At 44.1% G+C, this 18,010-nt stretch overlaps 1 protein-coding gene and 1 long non-coding RNA gene across 2 annotated transcripts; one reads left to right on the top strand and one right to left on the bottom strand.

The window, feature by feature from the left end:
• The first annotated feature begins 5,577 nt into the window (after nt 1-5,577).
• Nucleotides 5,578-14,267, top strand: LOC309874461. The gene is made up of 3 exons (XR_014316833.1): nt 5,578-5,618; nt 10,897-10,945; nt 14,176-14,267. It is a non-coding gene; the product is annotated as an uncharacterized lncRNA (long non-coding RNA).
• On the bottom strand, nt 6,520-14,229 carry STMND1 (stathmin domain containing 1; the record flags this gene model as incomplete). The annotated part of the gene is made up of 4 exons (XM_082752653.1): nt 6,520-6,792; nt 10,782-10,936; nt 13,087-13,267; nt 14,146-14,229. 4 exons carry the CDS (start codon nt 14,227-14,229, stop codon nt 6,520-6,522), a joined length of 693 nt encoding a protein of 230 aa, XP_082608779.1.
• Nucleotides 14,268-18,010: the final 3,743 nt, after the last annotated feature.

Here is an 18,010-nt window from a genome sequence, read left to right as displayed (position 1 = left end):
TGGCAAGGAGCAGCTTAACTGCTAGGGAACACTTCTTTTCCACTGGCTTCCTTGCTCATGAGGGCTCTCTGTTAGAAAGCCTTCTCTTTTACCAGCCTCTCTTCTGCCTGCCAACCTGCTGCAGTGAACAAGTGCTCCCAAATGCAGGCTGAACTGCCTTTGCAAAGGGGTGATCCTTCAGGAACATTTAGGGGAAAAGGAATATATAAAGCATGAGACATATTGATTGCTAGGGTCGTGGTGATAAAAGCACAGTATTTATGTAAAAAAAATGGATCCAGTTTAATGAATTTTGTATTTAATATGACTATTTCTAAACTAAAATAGCTTATTTATACCCAGTAAGTGTCAAATCGTGGAAAAATTAAGTCTCTTGGCAATATGCTCAAAGGGACATAATGTAGAGGATAGAAGATGGAATATCACAGTGGTCAGAAATGTGGGGAAAACATAGTTTCACACAGTGTCCACTCTAGAATTGTAAACAGTGGCAAGGAAGGTTTCTGAGTATAAACTGAATTGTCAGAAATTACTTGGTTAGAATTGTCTCTGTTAGTTTTCACTTTGGCCAACTATTGCTTCCCAGGCAGCTCCCAGTCACAATTCAGAAGATATTCTGGGTGAAGGACCACTGCCATATACAGATGCACACGTGTTTTGGTGAAGAGAGAATTTAATAAGATGGTTGCTGGTGTTCCTTTCCATTTGGCCCAGGCATAGTTGTTTTCCCAAAGCGTAGATGAAGCCACAGTGTAATGCTGTGTAACTGCATTTTGATCCCTTGCAGACCTAGCCTGAGAGCTTTGGCTCTGTAACTCCTACTGTGATAGTTCATGTTTCTATCCCTAGGCATCCAGGGAGTGTGATAGGAAAGGAGATGGCTCTCACAACCACGCTAGAGTACATCAGAAGGAAATTTTTAGTGTCTTATATTACTTTCTACATTTTGCAATTCTACAGCTGGATCTATACATTTGATTTTTAAGTATAACTGTAGTCTAAGTAGCTCTTAGAGATGTTATTGCTAATAATAATCAACTTCTATCACTAGCTGGCTTTACTATATTCCAAAATATAAATAGGATCAAAACAAAGGAAGCAGTCATATCAGCATACTATAATAGCCAGGCACTACATGTTGCCACAACACACTAAATACTCTCACCTGGAATGGAGAAATTTTTCTCTGTGCTGTCTTTGTAACACTCTTTCTGAATTTATTTGTTTATCTTCCTCGTTTTCCTTCTCTCACTTTCCTCTCCTCCAAAACAAAAGCAATTCTTGCCCTAAAACTGCCAGAGAGGAAGAATGGACCTAGCACCTGCCAGAGATGTCAAGGACTGAGAATAAGAAATGGTCCGTTAAAGACAAAACCCTGAAGAAACAAGAGAAAACAAAGTGGAGTGGGAAAGTGCTTGTAGAGAGGAAGCCCATTCTGCTGCTTGTATATCCGTCAGGTCTTTATTTCAGAACAAATCACTCCACAAAATAAAATCCCAGGCAGAAGCGTTAATGGGGTAGCCGTGAGTGAGGGCACTCGTGGGTCACGCAGCCGGGTAGGACATTCGTACCCTGCTCTGTCCTCACCCTCCCAGAGATAGCCTCTATCAACTTGTTTGGAAACACATCTCCGGAGCTGGCTGCTTCATGGCAACAGGGAGGCTGGGACCGGAGCTTATGTACGCTATCTCGGCAGGAGAGCTCCATTAATATCCCTGACAAGATCTCTTTATCCTGTGCCTTCCTAATCTGCAAGACAACAGGGAAAGAGAGGGAATTCTCTGAGCTAAACCGAGTCCCTGCTGCGTGCAATTGTTACTGTTTTTACTTTGTAAAAGTTGTGTCTTTGTTTTATCAGATGCTTTGATTTTTTTTCAAAAGGAGAAGGAGGGAAATATTTTTGTTATTCCTATTCTGGGAGGGGTTGCGCAGCAGAGGCTTCTATGTCCTAAAACATGCCAGCATCCAGCCCTCCCTCCTCATGAATCCTGCCCTCTCCCTATGCCCTCTGCCCCCAGACTTCCCCTTGTGCATGAAGACCTGGGAGTCTTCTGCCGGTTGGGATTTCTTCAGTAGCTGCTTATGCAATCGCTAACGTCTCTTCTCAGTAGTTGCTGGGCCTGTGCTGGGAAGAGAAATGATGGTTTCTCTTCACGAGCTGCCTGAAATTAGAACTTACTGGCTCCTCAAAGGGAAACAGCACTTCTGACAGCACTTGAAAAGCAGCCAAGTTGTTTTGAAATGTCAAATAAACGTAGAAAAAGGAAGAGAGGTTGAAGGGCCCTGATTCAGATTTTTCATTTAGATCCCTCTGTACCCTTAGTACTACACTGAGTAATTAAATGCAATGTTCTGTATATATAGGAGGTCAGATGACATTATATAATGGCCCTTCCTGGCATGAAGATGTCTGAATTCATGCCAAAGCATCGCTTTTTGTAGCACAATTTTACCCCCACCATGTAATAATTTGGCTTGGTGTTAGGTACATTTGAAGAGGCAGCAAAGCCTGTATGAAACTTTAAGGACTGACTTTAGTTTCATCATTCCAGGTGGCATTAGAAGTGTGCATGGAGCAAATCAGGAAGCAGTGCAGCTTCACGAGAGACAGCTTCTGAGCGCTGCTGCGGCTTGCTGGCTGAGCACCACAGGCTGTTTACAAAACAGAGGCTTATGCAAGATGCTATGGTTTGGATGTCGAGTTCAAACGCTGCAAAATTGGAGGCATCTCAGTTCCTGCCAGCTCCTTCTGTCTCCTGATCACGAGGGGGTTATTTCAGATTGCCCCTCTTGGTCCAGGTGTGTATTTCCTTTCTCCCTGGAGTCACAGGGTGTAGTGGTCGGCTGTGCCTTCCCTTTTGTGAGAAAGCTGTTTGCCCCAGATGTTGGCACATCACCTTGAAATGGGAGAATTTTGGTGGTCCAGCAGAAAGCATCAGTGTTTTAAACATAACATCCTCCTCCAGCATACAGAGAATTGCAGTGCAGCAGGGACAAGGTAAAGAGTTGTGACGCTGTGTGCTGGAGGGAAGGAGAACTGGGTCAGAGAGAGGAACAGCGCCCGAGGAACAGATGAGGAAGGCGAGAGAAAGGTACAAAATCCTATGCTAGGGGAGAAGAAACACAGCCATGGAGGGAGCAGCTCTGACCACATCAAAGAAAACTACAGCAGCACTCTTGCCTGCCCAGGAATGAACTTGCCAGACAAACACAGGTGTCAGTCTCCAAAGGATCTGACCCTGTGCATTCACATGAACATAAACACGTTATTGCCTTTCCCTCAGACAGATGCAAACCCCTGTCAGAGCAAACCTGGCTGTTAGGGAGATGGCTAGTGTGGCTTCGTGTGGAGAAGAGAAAAAGCTAACAGATAATATGCTCATCATTTTATTTCTCTTTAATTTCTCTTCATGACATTCTCATTCTCCCTTGTGACTGTGTGAAGGAATCCACATCTTTTAGCTAAGTCTCTTAGGAAACTGTGACTGAAAGGGCCGTTCATCTCAATACCGTGCATGCGGTGCGTTTTCCCTTTCCTGTTCAGAAACTCTTGGGGGAAAAACAAACGCACAAATACATAAATAAACACACGATCTCTCCGCTGGCCATGCCCAGGCACCTGCTTAGCCCCTTTGCTCGGCAGGCTGCAGCCGCCGGCCATGGCCGTGGCGCGGGGCAGGGTGACACCTGCTGGGGACGGAGGAGGGCGCTGAAATGGCGGCGCCTCAGCCAGGAGGGGCCAGCGCCCAGCCCTCATGGCGGCCTGCGGCTGTCTCAGGAGGGGAGCGGAGGGGCAGGAGCCGAGCTCTGCTCTCTGGGGACAGCAACAGGACCCGAGGGGACGGCATGGAGCTGGGACAGGGGAGGGTCAGGCTGGGGGCTAGGGAAAGGGTCTGCACCCAGAGGGTGGTCGAGCACTGGGACAGGCTCCCCAGTCACTGAGTCAGCTGGAGTTGAAGAAGCGTTTGGACAGTTCTGTCAGACATATGGCTTGATTTTTAGGTAGTCCTGTGTGGAGCCAGGAGTTGGACTCAATGGTGCCTGTGGGTCCCATCCAACTCAGGGTATTCAGTGATTCTGTGATACAAAGGGCCAAATTTTAGTCCCTGCTGAGGCAGTGTATGGAGCCACCAGCCTGTACACATGGCTTGGTTGGTCCACAAGAGCTGAGACAAGGCAAAAGGGCCCAACCTGTCCACATGGCAGCCTGTGCTACCCTACCGGCCGGCTGCCTTCCCTGCTGGAAGTCCAGTACAACCCTGGAGAAAACGCCTGGCACAGGGGGAGGCCGGGGCAGCAGGTGTCTTGCATTGGGTGGACACGCTCACCCATTTTGGTTCCCCTTTCTTGCCCCCCCATAGTTACTCTCATGTCATGTTGGTCTCAGGACACCAAAGCCTTCACCCGCATGCATTAGATGTGGGTAGCTCATCCCTGTGACATGCAGATCAGCAGTAGCTACCTCAGGGAGACCTGGAGCAGCAGAGGAGCTGCCAGGCTGTGCAGGGCTTAGTATATGCTCCCCGCAGAGCCCTGCACTCAGAGGGGTTTCACTACGTGTTGAAGCTTCCTCCCCCGACCATTTCTTCATTGTCTTTCATCTTATAAAAGACTCAGGATGTTACTCGTGCTGGTCTAGCAGGGTGAGCCAGACAACACAACCACCCCTTGACAAAGCATATACCAGGCTGCCTACTGCTGTGCATCTCTCTGTACCACAAGGCCTTCTAGGACTCTGTGCTGCAGGGAGCTAAATCCCCACTGGGAAATAGTGGAAAAAATGGCACTGGCTGGGGACAGACAATAGTCTGTCCTTATGAAGCTGTGGGAAGGCTTTGGGTGACCATTAGTAATTCAGTAACTTAGTCTTTACATTCACTGCAAAAGGAGGTAAATTAGCTTGGTAGAACAGTCTGGATGGGTAATATACGCACATAGGCAAATAAGTTTTTATTCCAAGCCTGGCCAGGTAGCCTTAGCTTAAAGTACCTAAGACAAAAATCAGCAAACAGCCTGGGTTAACTGTGTGGTAAGAATATATCCTTATATCTCTTACTTCTCCCATCTATCAGATTGTTAGATAATTTCAAGTCAGGTGAGCAAAGTTTTTCTGTTTTGTAAATTTGTCTTTTTCCTCTGTATTTCTACTGTGCTTTCCAGGCAGCACAGGGTAATTTTCAGGTTAATTTTTATTTGTTAAGGTCTCAAGGTCTCTTTCCCTCCCCCCCCCCCCCCCCTAAAAACAACCAGCTTGGCCAGACCCGGAGGTAGACTGTAGTACTGGTCTCCTTCTGATGGGTTTACTCAGTCAGCTTCTTAGGTGGGATCCCAGCTGGTTAAGAGCTGAGCTCTTGCTCCTCCCCATAGTGGTTTAGCACAAGTCTAATAAGAGAAAAGGAAACAGAAAAACCTCTTTCTTCTTGAGAGTGACAGGGAGAACTACTATGAGAATGTGAATATTAAGGGCTACCTTTTCCTGTTCCACAGTACCTGGCCTGTGATTTAAGAGAAGAGTGGTCCTGTAATGCAGCTGAACTTCGTGGCTTGGAAGGTGGAAAGGAAGAAGTGGTACCTGTAGCTGGAGGTAAAGAAATAAAAAAGCCAGCTTCGGAGCAGAGGTGAGTGTGGTGTGGGATTAATGAGCGAGGGAAGTGGGTACAGCCTGGGGCACAAATGGAAGTGAGGACTGGGCGTATTCAGAAACAAACCAGAAGGAGATGGTAGGGCTGGTAACAAGCAGAGCACAAATGCCACCGTTGTTTTACTTCCAGCTTTTGGAAGAGCTGGCTGCAGTATATGTTGTATGCATGTTGGAGGTAGGCATGGGGCATTCAAAAGACTGACCAGCTGTGTTGCTCTGTTATGGAAACAAGCATCTCCTTCCTATACATAGTGATATCTTGTGTGTACATTATATATCTCAACCAATTAGTTGTTTTCTCCGTTGTATTTCTAGTACTTGTTATGTCGTTTCCTTGTAAGCACAGACATTCCTGTGGCTTGTTGTTGCCTTGCTATCTGAAGCTCTCACCTCTCTGCCAGTTGCCCTGCATAGTGAGTTAAAACTCCTTTTTCCTATGCTTAGGATCCCACCATGTTCTTCTACCCCAAATCCTTGCAGCTGTTCACTCGTCTGCTTTTCTGCCTTTCTGAGTGATTACAATGCATTTCCAACCTCCTGTTCTCTGCTGCCTAGAAAAAGGGGATCTTTCTATGTGGCCATCCAAGAAGTGAGCTAAACTTAATAAAGTAAATTTAATAGAACCATGGTAATGTGTATGTGCTCAAACTTAGATACATAAAGAGCAGACAGGCGGGTCACTAATCTATCTCTTCCTCGCTTTGCTTATTTGTTTTTTCTTTAAATTAGTGTGTAAGAACTTAAAATTAGATTCAATTTCCCCAGGTGAAATAGGTGGTAGCAGGGCTCAGCTGTCCCCTCGAGATAAATTGTTTTACTTATGCTCCAGAAAAAGGCAGTTGCAGGGAACAGAGAGGTTCCCTTTTTTCCAAGATGGCTTAGATCCAGATTGTTTCATTGATGCAGTTGTAAGTTATATCAGACTCGATAGTAGAGCCCTCGGTGTAATCATTTGTGGTTTCTTCTGCAGTTATTTCATTTATCAGTGCACCAATCTCCTCATCTGAAGGTGAGGGCTGGGGGGTGTCTATCCTTCCTTGACTTCCACAACTTGTGCAGTCCTTCTCAGTCTGTTCACCTGTAGTTTGGTGTGCAGTTGCTGGAAAAAATGCAATGTGGTGCACTGTATTGCTCAGTTCCTCTTCCCTAATCTAAAACAAAACAAAAAAAACCAATTGCTTTATAAAGAGGGATGGAAGTACGTAGAAGATGTATGAAGCACATGCAGGAGGTGTTTTGTTGTTTTTTTGGTTTTTTTTTTTTTTTCAGTTAGCAGTGAACTTAGCCAATTTATTCTGGTGTCCATAGAAGATGCATCTTTTTATTACAGGAAAAAATGCTCCAGAGGCTTCTCTTTATGCATAGTTTTAGGATAATCTTTGAGCTTTCAGAAAAAGTAAACTATCAATATGGCCTTTTGACACCTATTAGATTAATACAGGATCCACTGGTCAAATTTTGGTAGTACCTTGCACATAAACTGTCTGCATTAGGTCAGTTTATAAAAAGCAGAGGATTTTAGGTGGTGAAGCAAATGCTGGAGGACACGTAGCAGAATCAGATGACCTGTTATTTTCTGTTCAGCAGAAATCTTCATGTCCTTCTCTGTAAAATCATCTGCTTGTTTTCAAAACAATTTTTTTCCAGCCTAGCTGGTGGCTTCTTCAGTGTCTCTTCCAGGGCATCTCTCTGTAGAGACATTAAAAGCTTTCAGCAGAGTGGATTTTGATGTTGGAGTGACGCTTTGCTGCTTAACTTCTGCTTTCTTTTCCCCTGCATAGAGGTGATGTACTCTGATACCAAAAGAAGCCTGGGAATAATGTGCTAATATCCTCAGTGTTCACTCATGAGTGAGTGTTTGCAGTGAGAATTCCCATTATCTAGTGAGTGATGGGTCTGAGGCTTGCAATGTTGTTGTATGCCCACCAGGTGTGGGAATTTGGTCATGAGGCCATGGCTGTTTAGGGAAGTTACTTTACTACTACTGCCGAAGAGATTTAAGAATGGTTTTGTTAGAGCTTCATAATCATGATACTGCTGGCCTCTACTGCATGCAAATGAGCAGCTCAATCCTAGATCTCTGCTGCTGAGGGCAGCGCTTCCTCCTAGAAAGGTGTGGTGATTATTTGAGCAGCCAGGAGGCTGAAGTCCACTGCTGTCTGTATGATAAGCAGTTTTAGTAGTGTTGAACTCAAACCAAGGACCTATGGTGAAATACTCACTGTCCTGTTTATAAGTCTCCTGAGTTATCTGTTCCCCAGACTTCTGCTGCCATAAATAACCCTAGAAGTCAGGCCTCACTGCCAGAAGTGTTAAGTGCTGCAAATAGTGTATAGAGGATGACTCATTTAGTTAGATGAAGGCACAGCATGAATCAGTAGGAAGAAACCTGATATACAAAGGAGACATTTTGGATGCAGATGACACACCAAAAAAATCTGAACAAAGTAATGTTCAATCATCATCATAAAAACGAAACAAAAGACTTCTTTTTTTCTTCCCCTTTGGGGGGGAAAAAAACAACAAACAAACAACACACCTCTTTTCTAGTGACAAAGGGTACTCTAATGAAAGCCTAAAATGGGAAGGTGTTGAATACTGAGCTTGTCATTTCCTTACCCAAGATAAAAAGTGGACTGTACAGGAAGAAATAAATTGAGAATTCTTCCTTATATGTCCAACCTAAACAGGGTATTTAGCAAACAGGTTGCTTTCCGGGTTGTTCCGTGTCTGTATAAGGTGAGCAAATAACTTTGAGCTAAATAGTTTTGGGAGATCAAGGAAGCCACATTGAAAGCTGACAGCAATGGAAAAGCTAAAATAACCTTTGCACATCTTTTGTAAATGATAACTCTTGGTAAGTGGACCAAATTCCTGTAAACTGCTCAATTTGAAACTAGCTTGGGATTCTTTTGGTTACCCTCTAGCTTATACACATAGATAGACTTGGAAAAAGGGTACCTGATAGATTATATGCCATAACTACTGGTACACTAATGAATTCAGTGTCCAATGTTTATTAAAAGCTTAATGTAAACTCATCAGGGGTGAGGATGAAGCTGTCACATCTGACATCAGCTAAAATCTTTTTGAAGCACTGGAATAAAAATAGCAGTTACTTTGAAAAAATAATAATAAAAATAAAAAGGACAAAACATAATAATTCAAAGAAACCTAGCCATCTATTTTTTAGGTTGAAATCTGTCTCTACTGGAGTTTTAAGTAAGAGCTACTGTTAAAATTGTAGAGGCTAGTTTATCCTGTGATGTGTGCAGCTCTTCCTGGCTCTGTTAGACTAGACCGATAAAATGTTGCTCTCAAAAGTTCTGGTCCTTTAGAGCAGTAAGGTGTAGAAACAGGCATCTTAACCTATTCTGCTCAGAGTCCCTTTGTTCAGAATGAAGTGAAGGACAGTCAAAGGGCTGAAGGCTGAAAAGCTGTTTCACAGTTTTGGCAGCACTAGGAAATCCTGGGAAGATGGGTAATGCTGCCATGGCTTAAGGGATGCAGATACTTGTATGGAATAGAACTGCAAACAGGAAGGGAAAACGCTTGCAAGGATATCTCAGTCTCCAATGTTACTGTAAAAACAAGCTCAAACCTGGTTGCACTAGTCTTTTGTAGCGTGGTGAAGTCTGAGCACTTTATTTCGTTGAAGCTAGTCCTGGACTGAAATTCAGCACAAAGCCATTCATGCTTATACACGGTCAATTTTAAAATTTCAGGTGTCACTTTACCCACATGTTAATGCTCGAAATTCCTAGCTGCGTGTTGTAATTTGGGATGTGTTAGGGTATAACTCTTTTCTACTGTGTCTGTATTCAGTACATTTAGCCCCTCTATTCAGAGGTAATCTGCTGGATTTTTAGTTCTAATGTAATAAATTATTCTTACAGGAGGCAGCACAGGCCAAATTTTCTATTGCTACTAGGGGAGAGCTAACAGTTAGCACCTAGTGCCAGATTTATGTTTTCACTTGTAGGCTGCCCAGCAGTGGGCCCAGCCTGAATGTAAAATATTGCTTGGAAAAGTTGGCTTTGTTAGTGAAAAAGTACAAGGCTCATTTTTTTTAAAGCTGTATTGATTATTTTTTTTTAATATTAAAGAGAAAAAAAAAAACACAACCCTCCTTCTGCTGAGAGGAAGGATATAGAAACTCTCTAAGGAAAAATAGCTCAGACTGAGCTTCTGTCAATAAAATTGTGTAATTTAATACTAGACACCTTTTTAATACAGGAGGAAAAAAGAACAGACACTCTCCTGTCTCAGAAGGGGAAAAATACAAAAACCTGCCTGCAGTATGTTACCTAAATCTAGCCGCAGAGGGGATAATCCCTTCAGGCACTTGAAAAATCTGTGGGGAAATAAGGCTAAGGAGAAGCTGTACTCAGATATCCTCCAGCCCCATTCTCCAAAGTGATGGCAATAGGAGAAGTGTTATCCAGCACCAGTGGCCAGACAGCAAGGTGGCATTTGCTTGTTTAGTCCTTTTTATGAAGGCTTCCATCTTACCTTAGTATAAGTGGCCAAGGTTAGAGATGTGTAAGAAGCAACTGACCTTTAACACAATGCTTGACAAAAAAGAATAAGCTTGAATTAGGAAGCAAAAATAAGTCTTAGGTTAATACTCAGGGTACTCAGGGTAGTTTCTTAATCAAATACTTTTTCTATAAAATGATTACCAAACTTTATTTTTTTTATTTATTTTTTTTTTTTTTTAGTGGTTTCTCAGTCTGAGATCAAATGCAAATTTCTCAGAAATGTGAATATTTAGGATTTCCAAGTTCTTCACTGAAGTGTAATTGTAAGTCCTGGAAGTGATATTTCTTCTGGTTTTGCAGGCTTGAGAAACAAGTTTATGGCTTGTAATTTCCCAGGGAGTCCTTTAATACTGTCACAGTCTCCTCTGTACCCATTTGAAACAAGCCTGGAAGCTGTAAACAGCTAAAAGAAAACTGCTGCCAACTTCTGCTGTATTAACATCCCCGTAATACAGTTCTCTGTTGTTAAACAACTTGCCAATGAAATCTTAGAGGAGGTATGCCTGGATGCTTTGCATGTGCAGAAAGTGAATCTCAGGGAGCTCACAGAAGGGTCAGAGCTCTGTGGCAGAGGTCCTGTGTTACACCATGATGCTTACCTTGTTTTCATACACCTCTTCGGTCCTGGCAGTAGTGCTTTGGCTCCTGATTATCCCCTGCATCCTCAGCTCCTCAAGAATGTCTGATGATTTTTGTCTCTCTGTTTCTTGCAAGGGCCGTGATTGACTGATGAACTCACTGGTGAGCAGTGCATCTTCAAGAGGTGAAAACATTAGAATTTATTACATGTAGAGCACTTAGATCACAAAGATTTGTTTGAATGCCATTTCCAGTGCCAGAGGTTTAATTGAAGAGGTTGCACACTGAGAACATCAGTGGAGAAGGCCTGCTTGAGGCTCTCTTCACAGCTTAAACATTGCAGTAAGCTTTTTAGTGGTTGGAAAAATGGAGTTCAGCTTCCCACTGTGGCCAATTACACCTGGAGGGCCGTATGCAGGCAAGTATGGAAGCATGTGCTGACGGCTTGTCAAGGCAATTTCTAAGCCTGTTCCCAAACAGGGGCCATGGAGAGCTCTTTGCAATTCAAGTTCTCTAATGTTCGGTGAGCTGATTAGAGAAAGACAATGTGGGACTGATAATACAAGCCTGTTCACAGGCCATCTTGTAAGGATCACCGTGCTCTTCTGTTAAATGCTAACTTTCACATGCTTTCATTGTCTATGATTTTTGTCACAAAAGGACTGTGTATGATCATACTTAAATGCAGCAATACAACAATTACCTATTTATAACCAGCAATTAAGAATAAAACCCAAGTTATTTTGATAACCCTTCTGAGTGGCTGTTAAGTTTCCCCGTATTAGATATGATTAAACAACGAATAACTTATTGCCAAGACACATCAGGTCTTTCAACCCTCAGCTGACAGTTACACCATCTGCCCAACCTCTTCTGGCAGAAAACAGAGCTTTTGTATGAAGAATACTTGGAGTTCATCAAAGTCAGCTATCTGACATCTGCCACTCTTTATAAGCAGAGTGGGTATGGCAACATTGGCTCTTTTATATCTGGTAGTCAAACAAAAATGCAGAACGTCTACCACCTTGTATAAGTTGACTCTGTACCTCTCCTAAAATAACTGAAAAGTGCTGGGGCTCAGCTGTCAGTCAGCACATGTAGATGCCAGAAGCCAGTGTACACCAAAACATACCTTGGCAAAAAAACAATAAAAAATCACGACGAGTGGGCAGCATTGGCAAGTGGTGTGAAATTGTATTGGTTTCACTAATGCATGCACTCAGGAAAAAAAAAATGAAGTTGATATATCTTGGGTTTCTTGTCTTGAAGCAGAAGCCTTAAGCATGATTTCAAAAACTTTGTTTAGGAGCCTCCTGTGAAGTTGTCTTTTAGCAAGGAGGAAGAAAAGGAACTGTAAATGAAACGCTTTCAGAGCAAGCAAATCATTTTGTTCAATCTGAAATGAAATCCTTTCTGTGGCACTTAAGTCCTCTGTAATGAATAGCAAACACCAGCAATTATTCCTTTTTTCTTCAATTTGGGATATTTTATTGCAACCCTTCTTTATTATAAAGAGCAAACAGCCACTTTAGATATTTGACTTAGTGTTTGAAATGTAAGCTGGTCGTAGCACTTGAAAAACAGAGTTAAACCACGAAATTGGGGACTTTATAGTCACCAAAGACAATGTTGCTTTTCCATTAGTATCTCTCACTACATCAGTATCCTAAGGTTAGAGAAGAGTTTGGGTTTAAATGTGCCCTTGTTCTTAAGAAATTTAGAAGAGTTCTTGGCAGATCTCTGATTATTACCGTGACAACTTCTCGGATTTTTATTATTTTTATTATTTTTATTATTTTTATTATTTTTTCTGTATAATAACTTGCCCTGAAACTTTTGGTTGTAAACTTAAGGAGTGATGTGTAAATACTTACTGTCTACACCTGATGCTAGTCAGGAGAATTGCATTCACTATTCTGTTGTCTGAAACAAACAAAACCCCTCCACATGATAGCAGCAGACCAAGAGCACTAGCGTGGGCAGTGCATGCTCCTGGTGCGCCCTAATCCCTGTTAGCCGGGGCGACCTCTGGGGACAAGGCTGAGCAAGTTTCTCTTGGTCTGCTCCAAGAGTCTGCCAAGAAAAGTGTATACCCTGCCGCCTGTGCTGGTAGTGAGGGCTGAGTCACGCTGCAGAGCACAATCGGTGGTTAGGAAATACTTTCCACTGCTATTGCAAGGCTTTAAAGTAGAGCTAGGAGCTCGACCCTTGCGGTGTCGCAGGGTGAGCGTTACCGTGGGTTGAAGCTGGCTGTAGCAATAGGCTCTCGTGGTGATTCATTCCTGGGTCTCTGCGGAGCTGCTGTGACCTTCAGTTACTATTTACCTCTGCTTTGCGCGTTGCTTCTGTTTTGAGAAGGTGTAAATCTTTCTGCAAATTCCTCGGGGGAGTCTCCTTCCCTGGCCTCGCCTTCAATGTTGCTTCCACTCTCTGAAGGGCTCGCTGGCCAAGCTGCCCCATCCCATGAGGTGGCAGCCCCTGTTCTAGCAATGCTGCCACTTGTAGCCTATGAGAAAAAGAAGAAAGAAATGAGAGAAGTCCTTGAGGATTCATAAACATTTCAGGAGAAGGCAAAAAGTCTAAAATAGTCCCAGAGATTCCACAGGTTCGAAGCGGAGTGGAAGATAGTGGATCCTGGTATTTATCCATGTTTTGTCACAGGTTGATGTTCATGGTGATGAAGGGCCTCTAATAGCATTTTGGAAAGGAAGCACCGACCTTAAGCCTGAATGTGTCCATAATTATACTGGAGCATTGTTTCAGTACTTCTAAGTGCCATCTCTATCTGGGTCAGTGGGTAGGAATTTAAACTCCGAGAGTTTTAAATTAGCACATGGTGACGTCTTAACCCATGTACCTTCTGAACAAGAGCTTTGAACCTGCAAAGAATGCGGGATTAGAGCCCAGATGTGCTTTTGTCTCTTCTCGGCACGTTTGGACTTGATCCAACTCAACCGTGCGAACCTCACAAGGTGGTCGTGCACGTGTACAGTGGGGTATTTGCATATACACAAGTCCCCTGCCTCATGACAACATTTTAAGGCAAAATCCACCTTGGTGAAGTGTTGTAATCCCACACTGGTGTGGGAGATAAGTGCCTCTAATCGCCTCTCTCACGAGATAAGTGACACAGACTGTGAAGGGCAGCTTTTCCAGTGCTACAAGATCAGGTCATGCATGTGACCAAATGGTGGGTCTGCTTCCCCTGTAGTGTAGGAGTTGGATTAAGCCAAGTGATAACTCTTCTCTTAAAGAGCTCCCTGAAAGCATCTGAGCTACGGTTACATCAGCAAAAACATGTCTCTGGATACACACATCCTTACACGCTCACACAGTAAGACATCTAGTAACATACTATATAGAGAGCCTAGAAGAAATCACTACCTGGCTTTTGACTTCTTGTTTCTTCTCTAGCTCCTCGGAAGGCAGCTGTGCTCCAGCGACCCTGTGAGAAGTACTGCAGCCCATGGCGAAGCTGTGACCATCTGCCTCTCCTTGCTGCAGGTCCAGGGAGTGGAAATGCCCTCATCTCTTCCTTAGGAGCTTGGTTATTCATTGTCACCATGGAGTCCAACTGTTGCCAGGGCCTGTTGCTATAATAAATAGCACCACAGAAGGCTTTCTCCTTGTGTCCTGGCATACAGACGTCACCATCTCTGTCCAAGCACCCTCATCTGAAGTTGAGAGGGAGAGTGTTTCGTCTGTGCCAGCTGGGGATGGGGGGCTGAAAGCAGCAAATCACTGCAGGTCACTGGGAGGGGTAGGGAACCTCCTGGGGGCACTCAGCTGAAGGTATTTGAGTGTCTCCAGCTCTTTTTTTCTTTTGAGGAACAGGATACTGTCAGGTAAAATAAGTACACATATTGGTCTCTGGCTGGATTTCTTAAGCATTCTTCATTACCATTAGAAATTGGAAAAGACAAGCACTGAATCTGCAATTCCAAACAGCAAGGCAACCTTTAAATGAAAGTAGATGTAGTCAGGAGGCAAGGACTGGCTGTGGTTAGGGAAAATGTTTTAAATGTCCTCCAAAATCATTGTACAGAACCATTACCACTTGCTTCTGTCCACGTCCTTTGAGGTAGATGTTTGTAGGAGATGGGGGATTGGGGATTTGCTTCCAAGAAGTTTTATAAAAGATAGCAGAGAAATGTTAATGGAGTGCTGTCAGCTGAAGATCATAACCAGTCATGTCTCAGGTTACTTTGGCTGAGATCATCAATGGTTATAGTTCCTCTTGTCTGCAACCCAAACCAGTCAGCTGGTCTGGCTGGAAATCCACACAAACTCATTTGCGTGGCAGTGAGCCTGAAGTGATCTTCCCCACCTCAGCATGCCTTTTTTCGAACTGTGCAAAAATGTTGTTGATTGTTTTCCCCCATACCCACTGTCCACAAATAACCAGCTGGGACCTGATCGTTATGTCCCCCTTGAACTCGCACAGAATTCATATCAACCTTTTGGTGCACTGCTTTGTTGCTGTTTCTGTTCTGTCGTTCCTCCCCTCTTACACGTTTGCAGGTCATGTGTGGTAATGCTGAAATGTGCTTGTTACTTGGTGCATGCCAGGATGTGAGGCACAGGCTGAGTTTCTTGCTTGAATTCCTGATTAAACACTTGCAGTGATAGTGCAGTTCTAACACTTGTTTATAAGTAAACGATAGCGAAATTTTAGTCACTGCTGAAAGGTGACTTTTGTTTGTTCCTTCAAACATAAAGTAATAAAGTACTGAAACTGAAATTCAGTTTCTAAAGTTAGGAAATTGATCGAATGTGAAATCATAGGTTGTAGCATAATCAGAAACCCGGTAAGCTTTGATTCATATTTTACAAATTAATTATTGGTACATCGATCGCTTGTCTTCCTTTTTCAGAAATATACAGGGTCTAACAAGTAGCATGAAAAATGCACACGTCCATATTTATGGAACAGAAAAGACCTTCTTAGGTCTCACAGTTTGTACACTTAGAGCCTGATCCTTGATTATCTTGTGCATGTGATTAAATTGACACGGTGACCATTGTTTTCGAGCAATGGGAGCTACAAGCTTTCAAGGGCAGGCTGCTCTCATGCTGGTGCTGGCCGAGAATGATGGAAAGTCTTCCTCATTTTAGTAGCTTTTCATCAATCTGTAAAATGAAGAATGGGCGTGTTTCAGTACTAGCAATGCACCAGGACATGTGTTGGTTCCCAATACGTACAAATGTAGGATATTTTCCTTCAAGAAAACCCATGGGATATAGCGTATGTGAAGCACAACACTGTAATCGGAGAGAGAGGAGCTGTGAAAAAGCTAGTAGCGGTGGGAAGGGAAAAAGTGCAGGTCTCTGTGCCTTGCCTTGTGAGAATGAAAACCAAAAGCCAGTCACACGGATGTGCATGTTGGGAAAAATCACTATGAAATCAGAAACAGCTGTTTCCATAACTGCTTGTGCTACACGGAGGAAGCTGAAATGTATGTATATTTTAGAGTGAGCAGAGCTGTTTTCGGATCTTAAATCCAAAACTGTTCGGTGGCTTGCAGGACAATTTGGAGAACTGAATGACAGGCAAGGCCTCTCGGTGTCTGCAGCCTTATCAGCTGGCTCCCCTCTCAGCTCTTAGATTAGTGAGCTGCTGCAGAGGTGAGAAAAGGCCTATCAGCGTAATGGCATTCCCGATACAGAGCAACTTTCCGCTGGGCTCGGTAAGTGGAGGATTCTCAGGTGGTATCACCAGCCCGATATGTGCTGGGATAAAGAGCACTCTCCTAGCGCTTGAAGGCTGGCTCAGGTTATTAACAAAAGAAAACAAAACTTGGCAGATTTGAAGGGGGAGAGGCCAATTTCTGAAATCTTTAGTCTGACGACATCCCTCTTGTGTTCAAACAGTAGCAAGCTACAGGGTGGGTTTTTCAGGAGCTTGTAGCGTTGATATTTCTCTTTGAAAAATAGGCTGGAATAGTTAGGCAGCTGCAGAGGAAGCGAACAAAAGTAGTTGTTTGGGAGAGAGATGCAGACTAAAACTAATTTTGCAAGTGAAGTCAAAGCCCCTGGAAACCACGTGAGAGCTGCTGCGCTTCAAAGACTGGTGGCTTAGCTGAATCCAAGGGGGCTTTCACAGCCAGGCACTACATGTATGTGATGTTTCTTTCCCTGTAGTCTTCTGTTCCCAAGTTGAAATGTTACCTGGATGGAAGCAGATGAACTTGTCAGGGCTTCCACCTTACGGGTGGGCCCAACTACAGGCCTGGCAAAGAGCAGCCCCGCGTGAAGTGCTGGACTTCTGTACCAGGTGTGTACTGAGCTTTCCCTGTGTTTGTGCCGTGGGTTTGACACCTGCCAAGAAATTCTGGCCCTGTTGCCTCCACAGAGCGTGTGCTGCGGAGGCACTTGAGGCAAACACCGATCTCCTGCTGAATTTTGCCCTAGAGCAATGGGACACAAGAGCTTTCCAAAAACACACACAGATGGTGGTGGTCATGGGGGAGTTTCAGCCCAAACAAGTCACCTGCTCTCAGTAAGACATCAGTAAAAGCTTACCCCGGTGGCAGGGTGAGGCTCTGGGCACCTCCCAGATGGGCTGAACACCTTGCTGAGCTGGGCTTCTGTGTGGAGCCTGAGTTTTGGCATTAAGCTTAATATTTGGAAGACTGGGAAGGGGAAGGAGACCAGAGAGCCGCCTGTTGGTGGTGTATCACGGAGCCAGCTCCGTGGCTGGCTTTCCTGCCTGTGCAGTATTTCAGTGCTGCATGTGGTCCAAACGCCGTGCGTAATCTCTCCATGGTGACTGCACAGCATTTGTTTCTATTTAAGGAGAGAAAGAGGTTTGGGTTTTCTGCCAGAATTCCCACTCAGGTAATTACACTTCTGCCTGCCGAATTTCCCCAGAGCTTCAATTGTAGTAGCTGTTCCTCACTCCCACTCCTGAACAGCGCCGGCACAGACCTGCTGCAGAGCTTCAGGAACCCGGCTCTGCCGAGGCGAGCGCAGCGACCCTGCCATGTGTTGCTTTTGCTCGCTGAGCCCCTCGTAAAGCTTCCTGCATCCAATCGTGCTGCTCTGCAGCTCTCCTCTTCCCGTGCCCGACTTCGGCATAACAAGTGGGTCTTGCTAGTGATACTGCTAGATGATAGTGAGACAGCCAGCTGGAAGCCAATGAAAAGATGGTCAGGAGCCAAGAGAAAACCATATGGAGAGAGCGGAATTTCTCTTTGCAGAGTTAGAAGTGAAAGTGTTTGTCTTTGGATCCTACTAGCTGTTTTTTCCC

The sequence above is a fragment of the Aythya marila genome (assembly GCF_965140915.1).
Source record: "Aythya marila genome assembly, chromosome: 2".
NCBI classification, from domain to species: domain Eukaryota; kingdom Metazoa; phylum Chordata; class Aves; order Anseriformes; family Anatidae; genus Aythya; species Aythya marila.
Note: the sequence above shows the minus strand (reverse complement) of the source record. Positions and strands in the feature narration are given on the sequence as shown.